The 25,157-nt window shown below is 46.4% G+C and overlaps 1 protein-coding gene and 1 pseudogene across 2 annotated transcripts; one reads left to right on the top strand and one right to left on the bottom strand.

Annotated features, from left to right (window-relative positions):
- The first annotated feature begins 7,849 nt into the window (after window positions 1-7,849).
- On the top strand, window positions 7,850-11,486 carry LOC138160205 (arginine/serine-rich coiled-coil protein 2 pseudogene; annotated as a pseudogene).
- Window positions 11,487-11,517: 31 nt separating this feature from the next.
- On the bottom strand, window positions 11,518-24,523 carry TINCR (TINCR ubiquitin domain containing). 2 transcript variants are annotated; one of them, XM_069086749.1, is made up of 3 exons: window positions 24,069-24,523; window positions 14,646-14,744; window positions 11,518-13,550 (listed from the first exon to the last, which is right to left on the bottom strand). In XM_069086749.1, exons 1-2 carry the CDS (start codon window positions 24,326-24,328, stop codon window positions 14,654-14,656), a joined length of 351 nt encoding a protein of 116 aa, XP_068942850.1. In that variant the 5' UTR covers window positions 24,329-24,523; the 3' UTR covers window positions 11,518-13,550; window positions 14,646-14,653. The 2 variants fall into 2 exon arrangements, with proteins under 2 accessions (XP_068942850.1, XP_068942851.1); XM_069086750.1 differs by lacking the exon at window positions 14,646-14,744 and having other exon boundaries at window positions 24,069-24,518.
- Window positions 24,524-25,157: the final 634 nt, after the last annotated feature.

Here is a 25,157-nt window from a genome sequence, read left to right as displayed (position 1 = left end):
TAAACAAATCATGGCCTGTGAATGTAATTGATACTATATTATAAGGCATGATAAAAAGATGGTATCAAGGAAACTTGGGAGGATATCTATGAATGAATGTGAAGTGAAATAGATAGAACCAGGGGAACAATTTCTAGAGTAAAAATATCACAAAGATGGCAGCCAGGCAGTGCAGTGGAGAGAATGCTGGACCTGGAGTCAGGAAGTTCAAATCTGACCTCAGACACAGCGGTGTGTTCCCAGTAAGACAAGTCCCTCCACCTCTTCCTCACAGGGTGGTTGTGGGGATCAAAGGAGAGAATATTTCTTTTTTGTTTATTTGTTTTTGGTTTTTTGGAGGCAAAGCAATTGGAGTTAAGTGACTTGCCCGAGGTCACACAGCAAGTAAATGTTAAGTGTCTGAGGTCACATTTGAACTCAGGTCCTCCAGACTCCAGGGCCAGTAATGAGATAATATTTCTAAAGCATATAGCACAGGGCTTGGCACATAGTAGGCACCATATAAATGCTAGATATTACTATTAAGAAAAACATTTTTCAAAGACTCTAAAATTCTAATCAATGCTATGATAAGCCACGAGCCCAGCAGACTGGAAATTAAACACTCCACCTACCACCTTCCAGAGAGCTGGTAATGGACTGAAAATACAGAATGAGTCATATGTTTTTGGACATGGCTGACATGGAGATTTGTTTTGCTGGACTACACATTTCTTATGAAGGTTCTTTTTTTCCTTGGGTTTACTATTCAACTGGGAGAGATAATAAACACATATAAAAACAGATTAATAGATTAAAAGAAAAACAGCCTTAAGAACTCTCTTTATAATTTAATATTTTTATTTAAATATAATTGAAAACCAAGCTGTTCATAATAGAAATATGTATTTGTGTTTTCACATATAATTCTCTTTTTCTGCTCTATTTTGCATGTGGAACATTTTTTTTTTTGGTGTTTGCCAAGTTCAGAATAAAAAACAATTTTTTAAAAAATCATTGAGGTAAAGATTATAGGCTTCTGATAACTATGATTCTAATATTCTGTGATTTAAGATCTTGTGATTCTATAACTTCCCAAGATGTCTGATTAATCTCCATCTTAGGATCTCAATTGTACACACAGCATTTGCACACAAATGTACACACAACACAGATTAACAATTAAAAAAAAAAGATTAGATAGATAAATAGAGTCAGTCCTGAGTAGGATTCCAAAGCCCAGGACCCCAGGCAATTAACAGAACTTTGCTAGGGAAGGGAAAGCTAGGGAAAGGATTGCTAGGAGTTTTATGAAGAGATTTAGATATCCAAACAGAGCACCTACATATGCAATGGATAAAGCATAGGGCTTGGAATTGGGAAGATTCATCTTCCTGAGTTCAAATACAGTCTCAGACACTTTCAAGCTGGGTGACATTGAGCAAGTCACTTAACACTGTTTGCCTCAGTTTCCTCATCTGTAATATGAGAAGGAAATGGCAATTTGCAAAAAGCAAAAACACACACACAAAACAACAAAAATAGGCTCATAAAGAGTTAAAACTCAACAACCACAAATTTTCCATCTGAAGAAACTGAGTCAGAAAAAAGTGAATTGCTCAGTCATGCAACTAGGAAGTAACAGATGTCCTGACGTAATGTCTAAACATTCTTCACATTGGACCTCAATGAGTAGAACACCCCAGGAAGACCAAGGTTCCTAGTGGTAGGGAAGGGGAGCCATTCACAGTCTCCTCATACACATGGCTGCTCACCTCTTAGCTCCATTTTGGCATGTGGGTCACTAAGTCTTAGTCTTCAGTTGGGTGGAATAGGGAAGGAAAAGGGCTGACACAGGCCTGAGTTCATTGTAAGCACTCACACCCCAGAAATGGGCAAATGCTGCAAATCAGGGCTGCATCTATTGTTTTGTTGATTCTCTCTAGACCAGGGCTGGGGAACCTGAAACCAAGTTTTACAGAACAAATCCTTTTATTAAGGGACTTTGTTCTGGCAAGTTTGGATTCAGTCAAAGGGCCACACTTGAGAACCCAGAGGGCCACATGTGGCCTCGAGGGCTGCAGTTTCTTCACCCCTGATCACCCAGTGATCAGAGTGAAGATCACTGAAAGGTTACTGGCCACGTACACCATAGGGTGCTGTGACTGACTAACCTTTGGGTTTTGCTTTGTCTCTACACCCCCCAGGAGCTTCCTAGAGACCTGGGCCATCAGGATCTCCAGGAGCTGATGGATGCCTGAGGTCCCTAGACAAAAAGATCGTGGGAATGCCTGAGAGATAGTGGGGCAACAGGACCCAGAGGGAACGATCTATTCCCAGGAGGAATAGGGAGCTGACTGCATGTTCTAGGGTGAGTCAGACCACAACCCAGGAAAGTATTATGACTTTTTAATTACTCCATTTCCCTCACAGGATTAATTAAAATCACATTCTTGGGGCCCGAATGAGTCATGCTTTATCTGCTGATAGAACTTTCCATTCAGCCTCTGCAGAGCTGTAAAGGGCCTGAGAAACTGGGCTCTGAACCCCTTATTATCAAGGTCCCCCCACAGAGCAGGAACCTGAGTCCTGGGTGTGGAAGGCAGTGGGGGTCTAGCACCAGCTCTGCAGCAGACTGTGAAACTTTGGGCTAATCTTTTATCCCTTTCTGGACCTCCATTTCCCCTTCTGCGAAATCACTTGAAGTAAAGGTCATCTAGCCCAAACCTTTCCTTTTACAAATGAGGAAACTTAGTCCCAGAAAAGGTAAATTTCATGAAGGCAATAATAGAGTCAGAATTTGGACCCAGGCCTTCTGACTCCCAAACCAGGCCTCCTTTCAATGTTTAACATGCTGGGCCAGTTGAAGGGGCTGGATGAAATTCTGATGGTTTAGCCAGCAGAGGTATAGAATGTCTGTCCAGCAAAGGCAGTGTGGTATCAGGAAATGAACATATCCCCCAGGCATCAGGAGGCCTGGACTATAGTCCTATCTTAACCATTTACTAACTGTGTGACTGAGTAAAGTGCTTGACTTTTCTGGTACTCAGTTCCTTCATCTGTACAAGAAGGAGCTTACTCTTTTCTGAGTTTCTGAGGTCCTTTCCAGCTGTGGCATCTGGTGATTGCATTTTGAAAGGAACTCAGGAACTCTATTTGCCCTTTGGAAAGTATCAGGAAAAAATGACAAAGGACCAAATGAGAAAGAAAATGAGAGAAGAGAAATAGGTGGAAGTATGATGATACAGGTGGAGACAGAAGAGAAATAGAGAGAACGTGACAGAGATAAAAGAAAGTGCTTATCCAAGATGAGAGAGAGAAGGAGGAGAAGCAGTAGGAGGAGGAGAAGAAAAAGGAGGAGGAGGAGGAGGAAGAAGAGGAGGAGGAGGAGGAGGAGGAGGAGGAGGAGAGACAGACAGAGATATAGAGGTCTAGAGATGGAAAAGAAACAGTTTGTCAGATAGAAGAAAAACAGTCAGAAAGACACAGAGAAAGGGGAAAGAAAGATATCCATTGCAGAACTATGTCGCCTGATTTCCCTTCACATATTCCACGTTGCAGACCCGCTGGCCTCCTTGCTTTGCCCTGTTTACAACATTCTATGTCCCATCTCCACACCTTTGCACAGGCTGTTGCCATGGCTACAGCTTCTTCTTCCTCCCCTCCATCCCTTGGAGCTCAGGCTCACCTAGTTCCCTTCTAAAGTACCACCTCCTATACTAAGCCTTTCCTGATTCCTGCCCCCAGCTCCGTTGTTAGTGTAAGAGGAAGACTGGAAAATGAGGGCTCAGAGCGTGTTCTGGGGTCTCCGCCTGTTGTCAGCCCACGTGGAGCCTGAGGGGAATCTGCTTCCAGAAATCCGTGCTGATGTTGAATGGAGGGGCCCTGCTCTCCCCTTCAGGTCTTCCATGAATGTTTTCTGCTTATCAGCTGCGTTGTGAAGAGAGAGGCCTTCTGCTTGTCTGCTGAGCTGGAACTGAGAATTCAGGCAAAATATTTCAGTGGAGAAATCTGCTTTCTTTTCCTTCCTGCTGGCTACAGAGGGAGCCTGTGTTGGGGAGAGTACTGGGCTGACCCACAAGCCCACATCCTCCTAGGCAAGCCCTGTGTCTGGGAGGGCATCACCCCGTTTCCCTCTTCTTTCCTTTGGTCAGGGCTTTGTAGCAAAGGCAGCAGCATCAGCTTTGCCACATTCAGAAGTGACCACCTTGGCAGGGCAAACGCTTTGTAGCTGTTGCTCTGAGTTGGTACCCACTCTCCCCAGGGACAAAGGTAGAAGAGGGGAGTATGGGCCCCAAGCTTCCACAGTCTGGGGATATTTGTGTACTTTAGCTCTTTCTATATCTTTCCAGCAAATACTTCTTCGTAAAAGCTAATTAAAGTTGATTCATTATCATTCTATGGATGAGGCATCAGGTGGTTAAAGGAGACTGCCAATCACTGGTGATTAGCACACTGGAACTTTAACATACTGGAATGGGGGTTGGAGCCAGTGGCCCTAGAAAATCCCCAAGCCCCTTGGGGTTGAATCTAGAACCCTGAGGGAGATGCAGTAGTCCTCAGTCTGGGATCCCAGAGCTTCAAAGGGCTACACGGATGAATGCCCTCTTGCTTTTGTATTTCTGTGTATTCTAACACATAGAATAGTGTTTGGCATATAGCAAGTGCTTAATAAACGCTTGTTGACTGATTCCCTGAAATTGTTTGATATTTATTTTGTACAGGAAAAGGGGGAGTTGGACCCTAACCAACCAATCCCCTATGCCTACATATGTTTATTTGCATATATACATATTTCTTTTTTTTTTTTAAGCAAGCGGGGTTAAGTAACTTCCTCAAGGTTACACAGCCAGTTATTTCTGGGTGTGGTGCTGAGTATCTGAGCCCGGATTTGATCCAGGTCATCCTGACACTGGAGCTGTTGCTCTTACTCACTGAGCCACCTGGCTGCCCCTAAGCAATTGGGGTAAGTAACTTGCTCAAGGTTACACAGCCAGGTGTTTCTGGGTGGGTGCTAAGTGTCTGAGCCTGGGATTCGATCTCCAGGTCATCCTGACACTGGAGCCGGTGCTCTTACTCACTGTGCTACCTGGCCGCCCCCATATTTCTTTTTGATATGAATTATCTGTGCATATCCTGTTTCAGTGGCTCAGTAGATATAGAATCTGGAGTCAGGAGGACCTGGATTCAAATCTTACCTCAGACACTTACTAGCAGTATAACCTTGGGCAAGTCAATTTGACCTCTGCCTCAGTTTCCTAAAACGATAACATGGAGATATCTACCTCTCAGAAAGGATCAGATGGGCTATTTGTAAAGTACTTTGCAAACCTTAAAGATATATATAAATGTTGGCTGTTGTGATTATCATCAGTAGAATATAAACTCCTTGAGGGCAAGGCTGCTTTTTTTTTTTGTCTTCTGTATCTCCAGAATATAGCACAGTGATTGGGATATAGTCAGCACTTGATAAATGCTTATTGATAAATGAATGAATGAAAAAATAAGACAGAGCTAGGCCAGAGATGGTGTGTGGGAGACAGAAGAAAGCCAGTAACAGAGAGTCCTAGCTACAAAGAGAAAAGCCTCATTTCCCACTGTTTCTGGTGTTACATGCAGGAGCTGCCTGGCGCTTTATGAAGGCACCTGGTGCTTAATTGCCACTTAGAAAAATTAACTCCCGACCTTCTCGATACCAAAAACAGCTTTTCAGAGCATTCGGCAGGCAGACAAGCAGAGCCTGAGGGGAGAGTGCCACTTACCAGACTCTCAGAAAGTAAAGAAAGGGACTTGAGATGAGAAGACCAATCAAGCCAGGGGAAAAGTCGTGTCTGCCAGGAGGAGGTCAAGGGCTTGGGGCACCGGGGGCTGCTGGGAGAATGTCTCTCCCTGGGAGGGCCAGGAAGAGCCCTGGCCTGCTTTCACAGCCGCAGTCAGGGAGGGAGAGGTTGGGCTGGGAACATGCCGCCCCAGCCTGCCAAGTTTCACCCGAAACTCATTCCAGCCTGGGCCTGCTCCCCACCTGCAGGTGCCAGGTCTTCTGGGAGGCCGGGTCCCGTTTCCCCCCCATCTCCCTTCCTCTCTTCCTCACCAGCCCAGAACCATCATTCTTCATAGAATTCTCATAAAGCATTCTACTCTGCCCCTGATTACACAGGCTTTTATTCTTTGGGATAATGAAGTAAAAGGGACCTTAGACCGTTCACCAACAGTCACAGCTGAGCAGAACTTAGGAGTATAGAACATCAGAACTGGAAGGGACCTTAAAACACAGGATGTCAGAGCTGAGAGGGCCCTTAGAACACAGGATGTCAGAGCTGGGAGGGCCCTTAGATCACAGGATGACAGAACTGGGAGGGACCTTAGAACACAGAATGGCAAAGTTGGGAAGGCCCTTAAAACACAGAGTGTCAGAGCTGGGAGGGACCTTAGAACACAGAATGTCAGAGCTGGGAGGGACCTTAGATCAAAGGATGTCAGAACTGGAGGGCCCTAAGAATATGGAATATAGTTAACATTCTGTGAAGATCCCTTCCTCCTCAGGGGTCTTAGTACACAGAACATAGACTCTCAGAGCTGGACAGGCCCTTAAGAGACTATCCAATCCAAGCTTTCGTGGAGGGCTTAACTGGGCTCAGAGTTTTTACTAACAGTTCTTCGACTGGCAGAAATGGACAGGTCTTCAGAACCATCTAAGGGGTTGAGGCCACAGGCAGGAAGTCTGCCTCTTGGCTTTGACAGTTGCCAGGTAGGGAGAGCAGCTCTCTGCAGTTTTCTCTTAATGAGAAAACCATTTTAATAACAGATCTGGGGCCAAGAGGATACTCTGATTGAAGGAGGGGAGGAAAAGAAGAGAAGGTTTTTTCCTATTTCTATCTTGCATTGTCCTCCTCTTTGTGAATGCTTGTTGAATTGAATTGTGGGTAACTTTGCTCTCCCCAGTCAGACTACCTGAGGGCAAGGCCTGGACCTATTTCTTCTCTTTTGAGGCCGGGTCTGAATCTGCTCCTCCTCCATCTCCCCTAGACTAGGAGGTCCCTAAGGAAAAAGCCAGGGTCAGCTCCTGTTTCTTCCACACCCTATCACCCCACTCCATCCCTGCCAAATTCCCCCAGACTTCCTAGGACCAAATCCAGAGATGGTTGCCCAGTGACGTCTGTAAAGAATAAAATTTACCTGAAACCCAAGAATGAGTCTTTCAGGTTCTGGAAGAGGGAGAGAATTAAGAGCAATGGGCCCAGGGGGGTGCATAAAAGCAGCATTTACAGCAGTACAGGGACCAGGTTCCAACTAGGCCACCGCAGCCTAGCTCTAAGGAAAATACAGCTTATGTGACCAGCGAGGTGACGAGAAGAGAGAGAAAGGTGGAGACAAAAAAGAAACGGAAGCCAGAGGAGACAGAGATAGGAACAGAGAAGGGGGCAAAGTCAAACAAAAAGAGAAGCACTGAGACAGAGGAAGGATCAGAGAGAGAGAGAGAGAAAACAAAAATGAAAAAGACAGACATGGGGTCAGAGAAAGAGATAGAAAGGACAAAGAGAGAAGAGGGGGAGCCAGAGAAAGAGACAAACTGAGAGATAGACAGTCAATAGACATTTATCATTCACCTTAGTGTATGGCCTTAGTGCAAAAATAAAGATGGATGGAAACATAGAGTCCCCAAAAGATGAACAAAATGGGGAACAAAATTAGACCAAGAGGAAAGGAGAGATAGACAGAGCAATGAAGGGGGCGGGGCAGACAAGGGAGAAGACTGAGAAGGGAGGATGCAAGCTGGGGAAAGAAACCCCAACCCTGGGTGGTTGTGGAGGGGGCTCTGCAGGGACAAGAAAGCAGAATCCAGCTCCCAAGTCCCCCTCCTGCTCCCCCAGGTCAATCCCCCCACTCCCACCCCCAGGCTGGATAGGGCATTCTGCTCGGACCACCACCTAGGGGGTTTGCAGACAAATAAGGAAGCCATTTAAGCCAGTCAAGCTCATTCAAATTTATGCTAATGCAATTTCCCTGTTTATTTCAGAGTTACAGGGTGTCAGCTGCGTGGGAAGCCCAGAATGATCCTTGGTCCAACCCAGCTAGAGAAGATGGAGGAAGGGGGGGGAGGCAGGGGGAAAGAAGGTACATCTGCAACTTCTGTGCATGTTAACACATTCTTAACAAGCTTCTATGTGCATTGCACATCTAGGCTGTGTGTTTGTGCATGTAGGTACACAGACTGGATGTGTGTCCCCACATGCCCCACTGCAGTGCTGCCTTCTCCTGCATGTGCTTCTAGTGTGTGTACGTAGACCACATTTCTCCTGTGCACATATGTATAGCCCATGCATACAGTGTGATTGTGTGTGTTTTCCACATGGATGCCTACATGTGCATATCATATGTGTATGGAATACATATCCTGTGGAGAAATGCAAGGTATATTTGGGTGTACCTACTGGTCTTGGGAGTGTGCAGATGTAACCCCTGTGTATGCAGTCACCGGTGGGACACGATTGAAATGACTGAACAACAAAAGCTCGTTAAATTCCAATGGCTCCTTGGAACTCCTCCATTTGGCATGTAAAGTTTTACACCACCTGCCCCATTCTCAGACTTAGCTCAGATTCTACTTTCTCTAAGAGGCCATTTCCAGTCTCCCTCCCTCAGCTACCAGCACCTCATCCTCTGAGACTGCCATCTACTCTGTGTAGATCTTGTGCCCTCCAGTAGAATGTAAACTCCTTATGTTTGGGTGGGTGGGTAGGGAAGGGAGTGAAGACTGGGAAAGGCTCCTGCACAAGGCAGAATTTGAGCCAAGTCTCAAAGGAGCCAGGGAGACTAATAGGCAGGGGTGAGGAGAGACAGTATTCCTGGCATGGGGGACAGCCAAGTACAAAGGCAGAGAGGTGGGAGATGAAGGCAGCTAAGTGGCACAGTAGATAGAGAGCTGGGTCAGGAGTCAAGAACACCCACGTTCAAATCCTGCCTCACATACTTAGTACCCATGTGACCCTGGGCAAGTCACTTAACTTCTGTCTGCCTCAGTCTCCTCAACTCTAAAATGGGTTGATAGTAATAACACCCCACTCCCAGAGATAATATTCATAAAGGGCTTAGCACAGGGCCTAGTACATAATGAAGGGCTTACCAAATATCTGTGGACAGGCATGCACACATGCCTCATGAATTCTCATGGATGTCACCTGTTTCTGTGCATGTGCCATACTACATATGTATGTGCATAACTTTCACATGTGCCCTCCATGTTTGTTTTCTATGTATGAGCACCTGACATGTATGTGTGTCTCATGTGTAAGTATGTAGTTCCGATAACAAAACTGCATATGAGCATGTCTTCTAGGTGTGTGAATGTACTTTGCATCCCATAAAGTCCAAAGGTAGACCTTTGGCTTCAGCTCTAGACAGGACTTTGGCTTCACAGGCCATGTTCCCAGCACCTTCCCTTCTTGAGATAGAAAGAATAGACAAAACTCAGGATTAAAGTCTGGGAAACATACTTAGGTTAGAGCAGCTGGGAAGGACAGGCCCCTTGGGCAAAAATGATTCTCCAACCACAGATGGAAAATCTGAGGCCCAGAGAAAGGAAGGGCTTCCCCATGGTTCCATGGTCAGTGACAGAACCAGGCCTCAGACCCTCTTAATCCAGAATTCATTATACCTACCACTCTGAGTTAATGTGGCTATATCTAGAGAATAGATTTATTTTTGTGGGTGCCAGCGGCATCCTCTCCCTCCATGGTGCAACCTCACAATGGGACAAAAGAGGGGTCATTTTTGCCATGGAGGGGCTCATGAGGCAATACACCTTCTACAGGAAACACTGGAGAGATGTTAAAAGCCATGAAGTACAGCAGAAAGAGAATTTGGGGTCAGAGGATCTGAGTTCAACCGCCAGCTCCACTCCTTGCTAGCTGTCAAGGCCCTTCCTCTCTCTGTGCTTCAGGTACTTCCTCTGTAAAATAAGTGATTTAGATTCCGTGATTTATAAGGTCTCTTTTAGCTCTGACAGTTTCAGACAACTTTATAAAGTCTACAAATCACTTCATCACAGTTCTGAGGTAGGCTGCACAAGGATTATTACCTCAATTTGCAGATCATGACACTGAGACTTTGCAAGTGAAGTCAAGGCTCAGAAAAAGGATCCCAGGATGCTTCGCAGTGCCCCAGGCCCCTGTCCCCTTGTGTCATGCAGGTCTACCGCACAAGCACTTTAGTCAGGTCAGCTACAAAGGCTGCAGATACTGGTGGCAGCAGACAGCAAAGGTGCAGTTCCAACAGCTAGGATTCTGTGGAACATGGTGACTAGTGACACAGAATTAAATAGAAAACCCACAGAAAAGTCATTGCTACATAGAGATTTTTTAAAAGCTCTCCAATGCCTTTGTTTCTCCTAGAACATCAAAATATCAGTATTCGAGACACAATCAAGGTCAAGAGAAAGAAAATGGACGGCAGATAATGAAGGAAGAAAACAGAAGCCTGAACAGAAGCAAAAAGGTGAGAAGAGATGAAGCTAAAGACAAGTTCTCCAAGAGACACAAATCTGAGGACCACAATGATAACACTGAACATTATTCTGATAAGTGGAGATTTAATTCATAGGAAGAGGGTGAGGACACACACAAGCACAAAGAAAGTCATCAAGAGGGAGAGGTCATTCAAGATCTAGGTCTCATCATCTTAGAAGAAGCAAAGGACAGAAGTCAAGGTCCAGAAACAGGGAAAGAAAGTATCAGGTCAGATCTTGGTCAAAGTCAAGACAGAGGCGTAGAAGCAGAACCAGGAGCAGAAATCAGGAAAGAAAGAAGAAAAGTGAAAGACCAAGAAGATTTATCCAAAGTTTTAATTCCCACTCCTAATCCATTTCCTTTTAGAAGGCAAAACCCAGCAATGGATACACAAGAAGCATTAGTTTGAAGGTCGAAAAGAGTAAATAAAGAACTTGCAAGAACAGAGAAAAAAAGAAGTGACTGAAAAACAGAAATAGTAGTAGCAGCTGCAGTGAGTGGAGGGTCTATCCTCGAAGTTGCTGTCCTTCTAGCACCAGGAATACAAGTAACTCCTCAGATAGCCATGGCAGCTCAAATGGCTGTTCTATGGGCCAAAGCATTGGCAGTGACGAGAATAGCCGTACCTAACTATTCTAATCCAGCAGCTGTGAATCCAGTGAAATTTGCTGAACGGGAAAAGAAAAGGAAAATGCTTTGGCAAGGCAAAAAAGAAGAGGATAAATCACAGTCTGCTGAAATTTGGGAAAAGCTGAATTTGGGAAACAAGGACCAAAATGTCAAATTCAGGAAATTAATAGTTATTAAGTGTGAGGATGAAGTTGGTTGTAATTTAGTTGATGAAGAAAATTATAAAAGTCTGAAGCAGCAGGAAGAAGTATTTAGAAATCTGGAAGCTAAGTATGAGAAAGCAAAGAGGAATGGGATTGAGTTTCACATCTTCAATGTGGAGGGATGGTTGCTTTGAAAAAAGAATGATTTTACAAAGTTTGGGACTTTATGGAATTCTTGTTCAAACAGCTGGAATTCTGGCTTGGATGGATGTGGTATTGACTTTATTGAAAAATACATTTTTTGGGTAACTATCAGATCAGTGATACTGGCATTAGAGATGTAATCAAGGTAAGCCTATTTCCATTAAACCTGACAGAACTACAGGACAATATTCCTGGTTTAACAAGTTGTACTTTTCAAACAAATGTAAAGCTGTGGCGGGAGTAAAATCTTACACGTGGATATTAGATGTCCATTGTCTTGTGTATGTTTGTACTTGAAGTTGTAGAGTTATTTTCTTCTTTTGAAACTTGAAAGAAATGTTGTCAAAATGGTCTTAAAATGATCTGGCCATTGGACACATAGTCCAGCACAGAAAACTAGGAGGTGATGATAATAAAAGATGTTTTTTTCTCAAAAAAAAAAAAGAGAGAGAGAATTACACAGTTAACAAGGGAGGAAGTTGAGACTTGAACCCAGGTCTTTTCATTCCAAATCTGATACTTTTCTCCATGATGGTTTGCAGCCTTTTACAAATCTAAGAATCACTCTGTTCTAAGATTTTCTAGGTGCCTAGGTCTGTGTCAGTCTATACAGTGAGGCAGATAGGAAAAGAAGCCTAGGTCCTCACTCTCCAAGAACTCATGGTCTGATCCCATGGTTCATATGGCAAATTCAGGAGCATAAAGGTCCCAGAAATCACCCAGGGTTTAGAATTTGGACTCAATCAATTCGTGTCAAGTCTACAGTGCTAGGTCTGTGCAAGGTTCTATTGGTATTATCTTGGCTAAGACTTTCACAACCTGTTGTACTGGAAGATTTGGAGTCAGGGAGACCTCAGTTCAAATCCTGTTTCTGACACTCTCTAGCTGCATGAGCATAGACAAATCACTCATTCTAAAACTCAGTTTTCTCATCTGTAAAATGGGAATACTAGCACTACCTACCTCATAGGGGTACTGGTTAAGAAAAAGGCATTGCAAACATGGAAGCCCTTTAGATACATGAATTATTCCACATCATTCCTCATCCTTATCCCCCTTTCCAGAGTCTGTGTGTATTATAGGAAGTTAAAAATCCCTCTCCCCCCAGCTCACCCCAGAGCCCATGAGGGGCAGACTGAGGGGCATGGCGAAGCATTCGTCCCACAGGATTTGTGCCAGGGAAGATATTCTAGGATAAGCAACATAGCCTCCTGGCTCACAGATCCATCATTTGAAACGCAAGCTGCCTCTCGCCGGCTCCCCCATTTTATTCTGCACCTGTACAATCATTCCATGGTAAACATGAGTCTTAATTAAAACACTATTTCTCTTCAGGCAGGGCTGGTGTATCGGCTTCCACTCAATACCAATGCTTGAAATATAAATATTTCCACTCCGAGATGCACCCAGGGCACCACCTTCCCCAGCCCTGCTTTAAAGGCTATGAGGTAGGATGTGGCCAGGAGTCCAAAGCTCTCCTTGAAACAAAGAAAAAGTTTCTAGATGGGTATTCCGCCCAGAATGTTGGAGTGGTCTCCCTGAGATGTCAGAGTATTGCCAAATTCAGAACAGCAGGCCATGCCACCTGGAATGTCGATGTGTTCTGCCCAGAACGTGGGGGATGCCGCCAAGAACCATTGTGTCCACTACTGGTCAACTGAAGTGAAATGCCCTCCAACCCACCCCCATGGAGCAGCACCAAGCCACTCAGGCTCCAGGTGAAGATCTGACTTGGTCTGGCTTGAAGAGTTTGAGATTCCATCTCCTGCTTCACTGGACCCACTCTTCATGCCCCTCTACCCCTTACCCCCTGGGCTGGGCTGTCAGGCCTGCAGGCTGCTCATCATCAAAGGCACACAGGAAAGAGAAGGCCTCCCACCCAAGCCTTGGTCCCAGATTCCTGGGGCTGGCCCAGGACCCAGTCCATACCCTCCCCCTTCCCACAGGACATAGGTAAGGACAGAAATGAGGGAGGGGGCTCTTGACTGGAGTAAGCAGGAGACACACAAAACCTCATGGCAGCTTCTGTGACTGTTGCAGATATCTTGGTCAGACCCATTCGATTGTCTTTAGGGCAGTTCGCTGTTCCCTGCAGGTAAAAAACACAGAGATATGTATATAAGACCCAGGCCCCATCCTTGAGGATCTCCTGGTACTGGTAGGAAGACTCTCCCCCAATTGTGCGCGCTCATACACACGCTCAGAGTCCCCGGCTGGAGGGTTTTGCTCACGGCTTAACAGGACAGACAACTGAGGCTGGAGAAGCTTGGCAATCGTAGAGACCTTGGCAGCTGGGGAAGGCTAGGTGCCAGGACCAAAGGTGGACCTTAAGCTGAGTCTAGAAGGATAAGAAACTGGAGAAAGGAAACCATTCTGGGTAGTGGGAGCAGAATGAGGGGCACAGCAAAGGTCACAAAGAGCCAGGTGTGCAAGGACAGGCAGAGACAGTGGCTGGAGAGAGCTGGAGATGAGATTCAGGAAGCAGGAGGGAATCCCATAATCTCCCTCCGCACTCATCCTCGGTTCTTTGGTCCCACAGGACTGAACTCCTCCCAACTCCAATTCAAGGTCATAAGATCAGGAGATTTAGAGCTGGAAGGGGTGGAGGAGATCACCTAGTCCAAGCCCCTAATTTTTAATGAATAATCAATCTGGACCCCAAGGAGTATGATTGACTAAATAATAAATCTAAAGCTTCTCTTGGCCCCTCAGAGAGCAGGAAAATGTGGATAACAACTCTTTGCATTTCCCCATTTAGTCTCTCATTCAGTCCAATATACTCAACAGAGATAGGGTAAGGATTATTACTTCCATGTTACAAGTGGGGAAACTGAGGAAAGAAGTGACTTGCCCAAGGTCATGTAGAGAGCATGGTCTGTGGAACAGACCCCACCAAGGACTATGCCTCATCTCTACTGTGTCTCTGGGATCTCCTACTAGGGGATGGGGAGGGGAAAGGGAAGGTCCAGAAAGCCACGGCTTTGCAGGTCCCATTCAACTGGCCTAGAGGGAGAAGGGGAGCCATTTAACAGTCTAGGGGGTGGGTGGGCATCTGGCTAGCCAGAGCGGTGACAGGCAGGCCCTGGGGACAGGCTCTCTAAGAGCTGTGGCATGAACAGCAATTGGTGACTTCACCAATGCAAGCCAGACCCCAAGCACCACACTGGGCTTTCTCCTGCCATACCTTCCCAGTCACAGCTGTGATTCATAGGCAGCAGGGAACTTGTCCTCCGGGGGCCAGGATGCCTCTCGCCTCAGAGTATCTCCACTAGTTTGGGGCAGCCTGAGGGTTCCAAGAATAACAACTCAGATTTCTAAAGCACTATCAAGTTGACCAAAAGCTTCCCTCCCAAAGACCCTGTGAGATAAATAGAGTAGGTCTTATTTTTGCCGTTTAACTGGTGAGGAAGCCGAGGCCAAGAGTGGTGAAATGGTTACCTATTACGTGAGTAATGAGGAGCAAAGCCGCGATTCAAACCCAGCTCTTCTGACCCCAAATCCAGCACTCTCTCTAGTTAACCTCTCCTCCTATTTTATAGATGAGGAAACTGATACCCAGAGAGAGACAGGGAGTTAGAGCTAGAGAATATCGGGGCTGGAAGGAACCTTGGACATCATGCAGCCCAGCCCCCCATTTTACAGATGAAGAAATCATTGAATTTAAGGGCTAGAAGAGACCTCAGGGAACAGCTAGTACCTGAACAGGTACCTCCTTAACAACATTCCTGACACCAGAATCATGAAGCAGCTTCTGCTGGAAGACCTTCACTACCTGCCCAGGCCACCCATCTTTCCTTTGGGTAAGTCTAAAGAAACTTGGGCAGCTAGGGGGTGCCATAGTGCACAGAGCACTGGGTCTGAAGTCAGGAAGATAGAGTTCAAATCTGTCCTTAGATACTTATTAGCTGTGTGACCCTGGGCAAGTCATTTAACCCTGTTTGCCTCAGTTTCCTCATCTGTAAAATGAGCTGAAGAAAGAATCGGCAACCCACTCCAGAATCTTTGCCAAGAAAACCCCAAATGGGGTCACACAACTGAAAATGACTCATCATCAACAAAAAAAGCCTACAGATGATTGTCTTGACCCAGCAACCTCAGGTTATAGACTCAACACACATCCACTGCACTGCTCCAGGTGAAAGGATTCACCCAAGGTCACACAACTAGTTAAATAGCAGATCCAGTATTTGAAGCCGAGCATCCTGACTACCAGTCCACTGGTGTTTCTACTGTATCATGTTTCTAGGATCAAGATATTCCCCCCAACTGCCAACATCCCCATCCCCAAGATCCTGGGACCTATGAACCTTACAGAATACAGCCCTTGGGGCCTTACAAAGGATACCCGCTCTAAGCCCTGGCACTTCAAATAGAAGGGTAGAGGTAAGAGGATGGGAGGGGCCTGCAACAGAAGTTAAGACAAGTAAACATCTGAACCTGAAAAAGAATGGAGCAGTCAGGGAAAAGCTCTGGATCTGGGTTCAAATCTCATCAGCTCTCCTGCCTATTAACTATATGATCTTGGGCAAATTACTCATCTTCTCTGGACCAGTTTCCAAATTTGTAAAATAAGGGAGATATCTAGGGACCCTTCTGGTTCTACATCCTACAATCCCTAAGACTTTGACTCAGTCAAAGATACCTTGTGCCCCAGGCAAGGTGGGTATATATGGCCTAGACAAGGCTTAGATCTCACCCTCTCCACTCTGGCATAGGACCCTATGGGAATTACCTACTGAGTCACTGGAATGGTCTCCTGGAGGAGGCCTGACACCTGTATCTTGGACCAAGGTCTGTTCCTAACTTGTTGTCTTTGGAAAACCATTCTCCTCTCTGGACCTTGTTTTCCACTTCTATAAAATGTCAGGGGTGGTCTAAATGTTCTCTAGTGGAGGGGAAGAAAGAATGGGAAGTCTGGGCCAGGTGAAATCAGTGGAAGTAGTTCAGGATCTGGAGTCAAAGTCCTAAGTTCAAATCTCCACTTTCTAACCTCTTACAAAGTGTGGGTGACCTTGGGTAACTCAACTCAATTCAATAACATTTAAATGTCTACTATGCACCGGGCACTGTTAGAAGACCTGGAAATGTAAAAAGAGGTAAAAGACAGTCCCTGCCCTCAAGGAGCTTGCTGTCTAAAGGGGCAGGTTCTTTAGTTTCTTCTTCTGTAAAAGGAGAGGACAGGACCAGATGACCCCTAAGTTTCCTTCCAGCTTGAAATCTCTGATCCTATGATCTGAAGCCATCCTCACCTCTCTAGGCCTCAATCTTCTCCTCTGTAAAATGGAGATGAAGTAGTTACTTCTGCTTACCTCCCAGGCTTGCTGTAAGGAAAGCATTCTGTGAGCCTTAAAGCAACAAGGAAATTCAAGATGGCATGATTCTCTGTAATGTTTTAGGTAGAAAGGACCTTAGATTTTACAGAGGAGAAAATGGAGAGCCCAGAGATGGGCAGGGATTTTCACAACAAGGTAAGAGTAGAGCCTGGATTAGAACACAGGGCTTATGATGCTCAGTCCAGGTGACTTTCTGTTATACTAGGGCCTCTCTGCTGTCCTTCTTTCCTAGTCTGTGCTAGCCTGGTCTAGTGACTTCTGAGCTCCACAAAGGGAGTAGCAGGCATGGCCCCTGGGGCCTTCACTAGCTCTTAAGACTGAGTCTGACACATAGCAGGTGCTTAACAAAAGTTGACTGATTGATTGACTTAACTTCTCAAGGCCTCAGTTTCCTCAAATGAGAGGGTGGGCCTAGATGACATTTAAAATCTAAAGTTTAGAGTCTTTCCAACTCTAAATGTGTGATCCTAATCAGAGGTGGAGAACCTTCGGCCTCTTTGACAGAATCCAAACTTTACAGAATAAATCCCCTTAATAAAAGGATTTGTTCTGTAAAACTTGAACTCAGTCAAAAGGGTTCACCAAAGGACCTAGAAGATGCCCCACCCCTGTTAAGTGATCCCATGATCCTGTCTCTATCAGAGGTTCTCTCCTCACGATCTATGGGCACCCAAGGAGTCTACTGATGAATTCAAGGAGGGCCATTAACCTGGATGGGAAATCAAGTCCATCTTTATTTTACCATAATGAGTTTCCTTTGTCATTTTTTTTTTAAAAAGGGCCATTCCTTGACTCACTTCTTAAAGAGGCCTATTCACTGAATGGGTGTTACCTCACTCAGTGAGAACCTGAAAAGGCCTTAGCCTAAAAGGGCCAGGGTCTCCCATTGCATCCTGAGTCATCTCTAGTCATCCTGATGAATATCAGGCCACTGGACCCAGATGGCTCTGGAGGAGGCTGGTAGCCTTGCATAGCCCTCCCTCACTCAAATTCAAGTCAACTGCAGGTCATGTCATCATTTCCCTGATGCCATGGTCCTCTTCAAAAATGAAGGACAAACAACAATCTGGCTTACTGTTATACATTTAAAAACATCATTCCGAGACATTTTGAAAATATGCCATTCTGAAGGGTCCATAAGGTTTCATTAGACTACCAGAGGGGTCTGGGAATAAAAAAAAAAGTTAAAAATTCTGGATCTAAAGCTAACTAGAGAAGAAAAGGAAATATTTGTCAAGTATCAGAAACCTCCAATGAACAGGACCTCCTACTGTCCAAAGGATTGAGTCCTCTCCCCTTTGACTGGTATTCAGTTGAGTGGAACAGTGACTAACAGCCCTGGACTTGGAGTCAGGAAGACCTGAGTTCAAATCTGACCTCTAGTATAAACACATATACTAGTTGCATGACCCTGGGAAAGTTACTTAGCCTCTGTCTGCCTCAGTTTCCTCATCTGCAAAATGTGGATAATAATAGCATCTTCCTCCCAGGGTTAAAGTGACATGAGAATCAAAAGGGATGATATTTGGGGTGGCCAGGTAGCACAGCGAGTAAGAGCACCGGCTCCAGTGTCAGGATGACCTGGAGATCGAATCCTGGGCTCAGACACTTAGCACCCACCCAGAAATAACTGGCCGTGTAACCTTGAGCAAGTTACTTAACCCCGATTGCTTTAATAAAAAAAAAAAGGGATGATATTTGTAAAAGAACTTGGCAAACTTTTAAAGGACTGTACAAGTGCTAGCTATTATTATGCTCGTCAGCGAGATAGGCACTACAGCATCAACAGCCTCATTTTACAGATGAGAAGACTGAGGCTAAATAACTTATCTAAGCTCATACAGAGAGTAAATGTCAGAGCCAAGCCCAGTTCTCTCTTGCCTCAATATCTGGGGCTCAATCCATTACATCATTTCTGGAGCATAGGTGTTTTGGGGGAGGAAGGAAAAGGGAAGAAGCAATGGCTTGACTGTCCATGGGCTGGGATAAAAGTCCTTTTCATTTCCTGTTTGGTAGAGAACAATCTGTCCTATAATTAATGTTGTGTTAGCCTTAGTGCTTGCCTGGCTGCTGAAGTCCCTCCCCTTTGCTATGGAGACCTAGATGGGAGACAAATTCTTAAGTTTTCAGTGGGAAGATTTTGATGGATACATGAGTGAAAAAGAGATTTGTGAGAAGCCCCTAAAATTAAATCCAACCCATGCAATTCCTGATGCTTGATAATGGGACTCAAATTGCAATTATTTTCTCTTTTTTTTTTGCAGGTAAGGAAACAAGTCAGTCTTTACTGACTTGGCACAGGGTGTTAGAGCAGAAGAATGGGCCTCAGAGGTCATCTGATCCAACCACACCTTAGCAAGAAACCCAAAGGCACTAGGCTCAGAGTTGAATCCAGACTCTGACACTGGACAGGCTCTGCGCCCTTACTCCAAACAGAGTTGAATCCAGACTCTGACACTGGACAGGTTCTGTGCCCTGTACTACAAACCCCTCTGAGGCTCAGTTTTCTCCTTTGTAAAAGGAAAATAACAACCCTTGAGAAACCTACTTATCACAGGGCTGTTGTCAGGAAAATATGAATGATGATGATGATGATGATGATGATGATGATGGTGATAGCTTTAAGTTGGCCAAACATTTTACCCAAATTCTCATGTGATTCTTGCAACAACACTGAAGGTAAATACCCTGGGCATTATTGTGCTCATTTTAAAGATGAGGAAACTGAGTTTGAGAGAAGAAAACACCCTGCCCAGGACTTCCTGACTTCTCTATCTACTCTAACTCAACTGCTTTTGAAGAATGAGGAGGAAGGAGAGGCTCATGAAGGGCAAGTGGCTTCCCTGAGGTCACACAGCAAGTTCCTGACAATTAGGATGCTAAGATTCAGAGCTGAAAGTTCAGAACCGTGAAGGTCACCTAATCCAATCTCCTCCATTTACAGATGGAGAAACTGAGCTTGAGAGAGGACAAATGACTTGTCTAGGGTCCCACAGGTAGACCCAAGTCCTCAGAATCCAAATCTTGCTACTGCGTTATATTTCCTCTTGCTTAGAGACAGAGAGCTTTAAGGCAATATAAGAGTGGACCAGAGTGCTAAGGCAGCTAGGCAGACCAGCAGACTGAGCCTGTCTGTCCAGAGTCGAAGTGAATTTTATTGGCTAGCTTGTCAAGCCTCGATTACTGAGTCCGGAGCCACTGACAGTAGTCCAAGGAGATACCAACTCCCTTCACACTGGGAGAAGAGGAACAGAGCCACTGGGCTGGCTTAGCTGCCTGGGGTGACAGGTCTGTCTGCTCCTTGCCCTGGAATCCCCGCCCCTCGCCTCTTCGCCTCCTTGCCTCCTCTCTCCCCCTCTATCCTAAAGCTGGGACTTAGCTCTGAGTTAGCCCATTAAAAAGCACACCATCTCATGCACACCTGTCCAGCACTTTGTTCTGTAGTTGAGACTCAAGGTAGCCTAATTTGTTGTTGCACAGGCCAGTGACTGACTCATCCGTGCAGAGAGCTCCCAGTGTGAAAACAACCTCCACTGATAAAGATCAGCAACTCATCAGTCATTTATAGTCCTAGAGAGGTTATGACACCATTTTCACACAACCAATACGTGTAAGAGGCAAGACTTCAATTTGGGTCTTCCTGATTCCCAGGCCATGCTTCATCTCTACAAGCTGGATTTGCTGAGTGATATCTTGCCTCTTTATGGATATACAAAGTTCTTTCTTTAGAAACCGCCCCCCCCCCCAGGAGATAGATGGCAGAAGTGGGATTAGCTTACCCATTTGGCAGATGGGAAAGCAGGAGGACAATGAGGTGAGGTGACAGTTTCCCAGTCACATAGCTAGAGTCAAAGTTGAAGCTCAGAACCCCATAACTCCTGACTTAAAGGTCAGCTCTTTAAGCTCTGGCCACTGCATTACAGACAGACAACTCGGGAGCCTCAAAGGTCCCTTCCAACTCCAACCACAGATTCAGTGATTCTGTGACCCAGGGTTAGAAAGTTCAGTTGTTTTTCAGTCATGTCCAACTCTTTGTGACCTCATTTGGAGCTTTCTTGGCAGAGATACTGGCATGGTTTGCCATTTCCTTCTCCAACTTGTTTTACAGATGAGGAAACTGAGGCAAACAGTGACTTGCCCTGGGTCACCCAGCTAGTAAGAATCTGAGGTCAGATTTGAACTCAGGAAGATGGGTTCAAATCCTGACTGGCAATTACTAGTGTGTGTCCCTTCACCTCCCTGAGGCCCAACTGTGTTCTTTGTGCTCTTTTGGCTCTTTGAGCCAAAGTTTCTTCGCCCTAGAAACAGGGATGAAGTCACAAGAATTACCCTAACACTCAAACCTCCAGGGTAGGAGTGACCTCAGAGAAGTCCACTATCACCAGAATCTCAGAATATTAGAACTGGGAGAGATCACAAGAGATCTTCTAGTTCAGTCCCTTTATTCTAGAGACAGAGGAGGAAACTGAGGCTCAGAAAGGGGGAGAGAGTCGCCTGAAGTCACACAGTGAGTTGGAATCAAACCAGTTTCTAAATTCAGGTCTTCTGACCCCAAATCCCATATTCTATTACATTACAATTCTACCTACGTGGAAGGGCCCTTGTGACAAAAAGTGCCTTGCCAACTTTAAAGCACGTGAAAAAAAAAGTGTAAGCATCTTGAGGGTAGGGGCTGTTTCATTCTTGCCTATGTATTCCCAACACCAAACCCATGCTTGAGCATATAGTAGGCACTTAATAAATGCTTGTTTGACTGATAAGATGACCCTCCATATGGCAGACACCCACCAGGTAGGCAGGGCGGGCATCACCATCTTCATTCAGAGTAACTAGCTTGTAGGTTTTCTCCCAGACTGTGGCGCTCACCTTGAGGCACAGAAACTTGTTAAAGCCCCTAGATCCAGCATTAGAAACCTCAAGAATGGAAACTGAGGGGATGCCCATCAATTGGGAAATGGCTAAACAAGTCGTTTCTAAACAATGGCTGTGATGGAATACTATTGTGCTGTAAGCAATGATGAGCTGGATGATTTTAGAGAAACATGGAAAGACTTCATGAAATAATGAAGAGTGAAATCAGCAGAACCAAAAGAATGTTGTATACAGTAACAGTAACATTGTTTGAAGAATAACTGTGAATGACTAAGCTATTCTAAGTATTACACTCAAATCAACTACAAAGGACCTGTGAAGGAAGATGCTATCCACCTCCAGAGAAAGCACTGATTGATCAACAGAAGTATAGGCAGTATGGTTTTACATATACAAATACACATATATTTATCTATCTATACATATGTGTGTGTGAGTGAGAAATGGTGGCTTCTAGTGTGAGAGAGGGAAGGAAGGAGGGAGACAGATAGGAACATAAAGTATGGCTAAAAAATAAATTAAATTAAAAAAAATTTTTTTTAAAGAAAGAAGCAAAGAAGCATGGAGACAGGGCCCTGGAGGTTTCTAGTGCCCTTGCCCCACTGTGTGTTTTTAGGCAAGTCCCTGCCTCAAGCTTCCCCACCTGTAAGTCAGGGTATTGTCCTAGATGATCTATGGAGGTGCCTGCCAAATTCAGCCATTCTAGGACGGATGGTGCTAGCCAGTTTGCCCAATCTTCCCCTCTCTATCTAAACCTCCTGGGCAGATGCAAAGGGGTGCTGGTGATAAAGAGATGGTGCTCAGACCAGCCAGGTGAGCAAAGTACTGTTGCAAAGCAGTTTCCAAAAGTCGTTATGGTCACTGAGTGTCCAGGCTGGGAGGCAGCTGGCAAGATATCTGGTCCAACCGGTGTCTGAGCAGAACTTGCCCTGACCTAGCCCTGAGTCCTGGCTCTGATGCTCATTAGCTGACCCCAGGCAAGTAGTCACACTGTTCTGAGCCTCAGTTTCCTCATCTATCGAAAATGGAATAAAAATCCTGGCACTGACACAGATGTCATAGAGAGTGTAATGCCATAGAAATGGGAATCATTGTCAATGTCATCATCCCTATGGTTCTCTTTCTTCTCTTAAGTCTGATGGAGTTCAGATAAAAATGGTGCTAAAGAGGCCAGGATCCAGCCATGGTTCTTTTGATACATCCTGTTTGGGGGCGTATTGAATAGGTAGATAAAATGATAGTCTTTTCTTTATCATTGTTCTCTAGGGCCAACAAAAAAAAAAAGCATCACGGTCTGGCTCAAATCCCGTCTGACACTAAACTGTGTGACCTTGGGCAAATTACCGAACCTCTCTGAGCCAGTTTCCCTATTAGTGAAAAATGAGAGGCTGTATTAGACTGCCTCTAAGGTCCCTTCAGTTCTAAATGGAGAAGCCTAAGATGCTACGATTTTAATCCCTCTGCATAAAACTAATGCTCCATCCTCCCTGGCCTGGATTCCTTCTCAACCACCACCCTCCACCACCTATCATAAAAAGTGGGGGAGGGGGGAGCTACTTCCTCAACAGCCTTCTGGTTCCTAGTCATTACCCCCACCTCTAGGGGCCTTCATCAGGAGCCCCCAAGTCATTCCCATCCCCAGTAAGAGGACCAAAGGAGATATGGCCATCTCTCCCAAAGTCCCCTGGAACCATAAACTCCAAACTCTCAGCAACAGGAAAAGTCGAATTTAGCAAAAATCTTTAAGGTCCCCAGCTGGTGTCCCAACCATCCCCCAGATTCCCAGGTCCTGTGGCCTTCCCATGAACTCCTGACCCTCTCCACCTAGTAGACTATGGAGCACACCCCACCCCCCCAACCATGAGCCTCCCAGGCCCTGCACCCAATGGATTTCCAGGGTCCCCAGCCATCCCCCAGTTTCCTAAGACCTTAGGATGTCCAATGACCCCCTAGGCCCCTCACTGCCCAGGGCCCTTGGCTCAGGACCCCTGGCTATCCAGTGATCTCCCACAGCTCCCCTATCCCGTGAACCCTGGGACTCCCACCTGGTAAGCGCAGGCCGCTCCCCGGCAGTCCAGTGCTCTCCCACGCTCCCCGCCCGCTCAGCGGAGGCACAGCATCTCCCCCTCCCCGCCCCCGGTCGTCCTGTGATCTCCTAAGCTCCCCATCCGTGCAGCAGAGGTCCGATCCCCTGGCCGTCCAGGGCTCTGCCACGCTCCCACCCGCTCAACTGAGGCGCAACACCCACTCCTCCCCGCTCCCGATTGTCCTGTAATCTCCTAAACTCCCCATCCCTGGAGTCCCGACCCCTAGGAGGCCCGACCCTCTGGCCGTCCAGTGCTCTCCCACGCTCCCACCCGTCCAGCCGAGGCCCAGGCCTGCCCCCTGGCCCCCGCGGGCACCTGGAGTCACTGACGAGCAGCAGAACGGAGCCGTTCTGCACATTGACCTCGCGGAGAGTGTCTTGCTCGCCCAGCCGCTTAGCGTTGTAGTAGAAAGCCTTCTTCCAGGACGAGACCCCCTGGCGCACGAGCTGGGCTCGCAGGTCGCTCACGGTGTCCGCCGGCCGTACAGTCAGCGGCAGCAGCAGGTCCTCCTCGGACACGTGCACCTGAATGTGGTAGCGCTTCCAGCGGGACAGGCTGCGGCGAAGGGTCTCCATGGCCCCCGCCCCCCAGAGCCCCCCGCAGTGCCTGGGCTGGGTTGGGCTGGGGAGCCCGGGGAGGCGTCCCTGGGGCCCTCAACACCTCCCACCGCCGCCACCGCCTCCTCCAAACGCCTGGGCAGGCGAGGCCAGCGGCCACCCCCACTGCAGCCCAAACCTGTTGTGGCCCAACCTGTCAGGGCTTGCTAGTCTGCTCGGCTGGCTCCGCTGCCCTCCCCTCGGCATACGGGGCCCCGGGCCTCCCTGATAGGGCAGGGGCAGGGGCGGGGGCAAGGGCGGGAGTAGGGGCAGGGACCCGAGACGGCAAGCCCAAAGCTCCAGGTAGGGCTGGGGTTGGAGAAGGGAACAGGGACGCCTCTGCTTCCAGAACCAATCTTGTCCAAAGACAAAGGCGTCTTAGACGCCACAAAATTTCCTAGTTGGGAGACCACTTAGAACACAACATAGAATGCCCCAAGTAGAACCTTAGAAGATAGACTGTCAGAACTGGGAGTACCCTTAGAACAAACAATTTCAGGGCCAGAAGAAGCCTTAGAACGCGGAATCCGAGCTGGAATGGACCTAAGGGGAGAGAGAAGACTCTCCCTAGGACACACAACCAGCGGCAGCAAAGGAAAAACTTGTCGGATATCTCCTGATCCCCAGTCTAAAACACCATAGGCATGATTTGGAAGGTATGAATTAAAACTGACAGATAAGTCAGAAACCATCGAGTCCAAAACCCTTCTCTTTTACAGCTGAGGAAACTGAGGCCCAGAAAGTTCAACTTAATACCAGGTCACACATTTAATTGAATCGAAACTTAAACGTGTGTTCATAAGGGAAA

This window comes from Petaurus breviceps, unplaced genomic scaffold, assembly GCF_028583685.1.
Source record: "Petaurus breviceps papuanus isolate PSGF00001 unplaced genomic scaffold, PetGlider_PUasm1.0 180, whole genome shotgun sequence".
Classification (NCBI taxonomy): Eukaryota; Metazoa; Chordata; class Mammalia; order Diprotodontia; family Petauridae; genus Petaurus; species Petaurus breviceps.
This window is presented reverse-complemented; position numbering and strand designations above follow the sequence as displayed.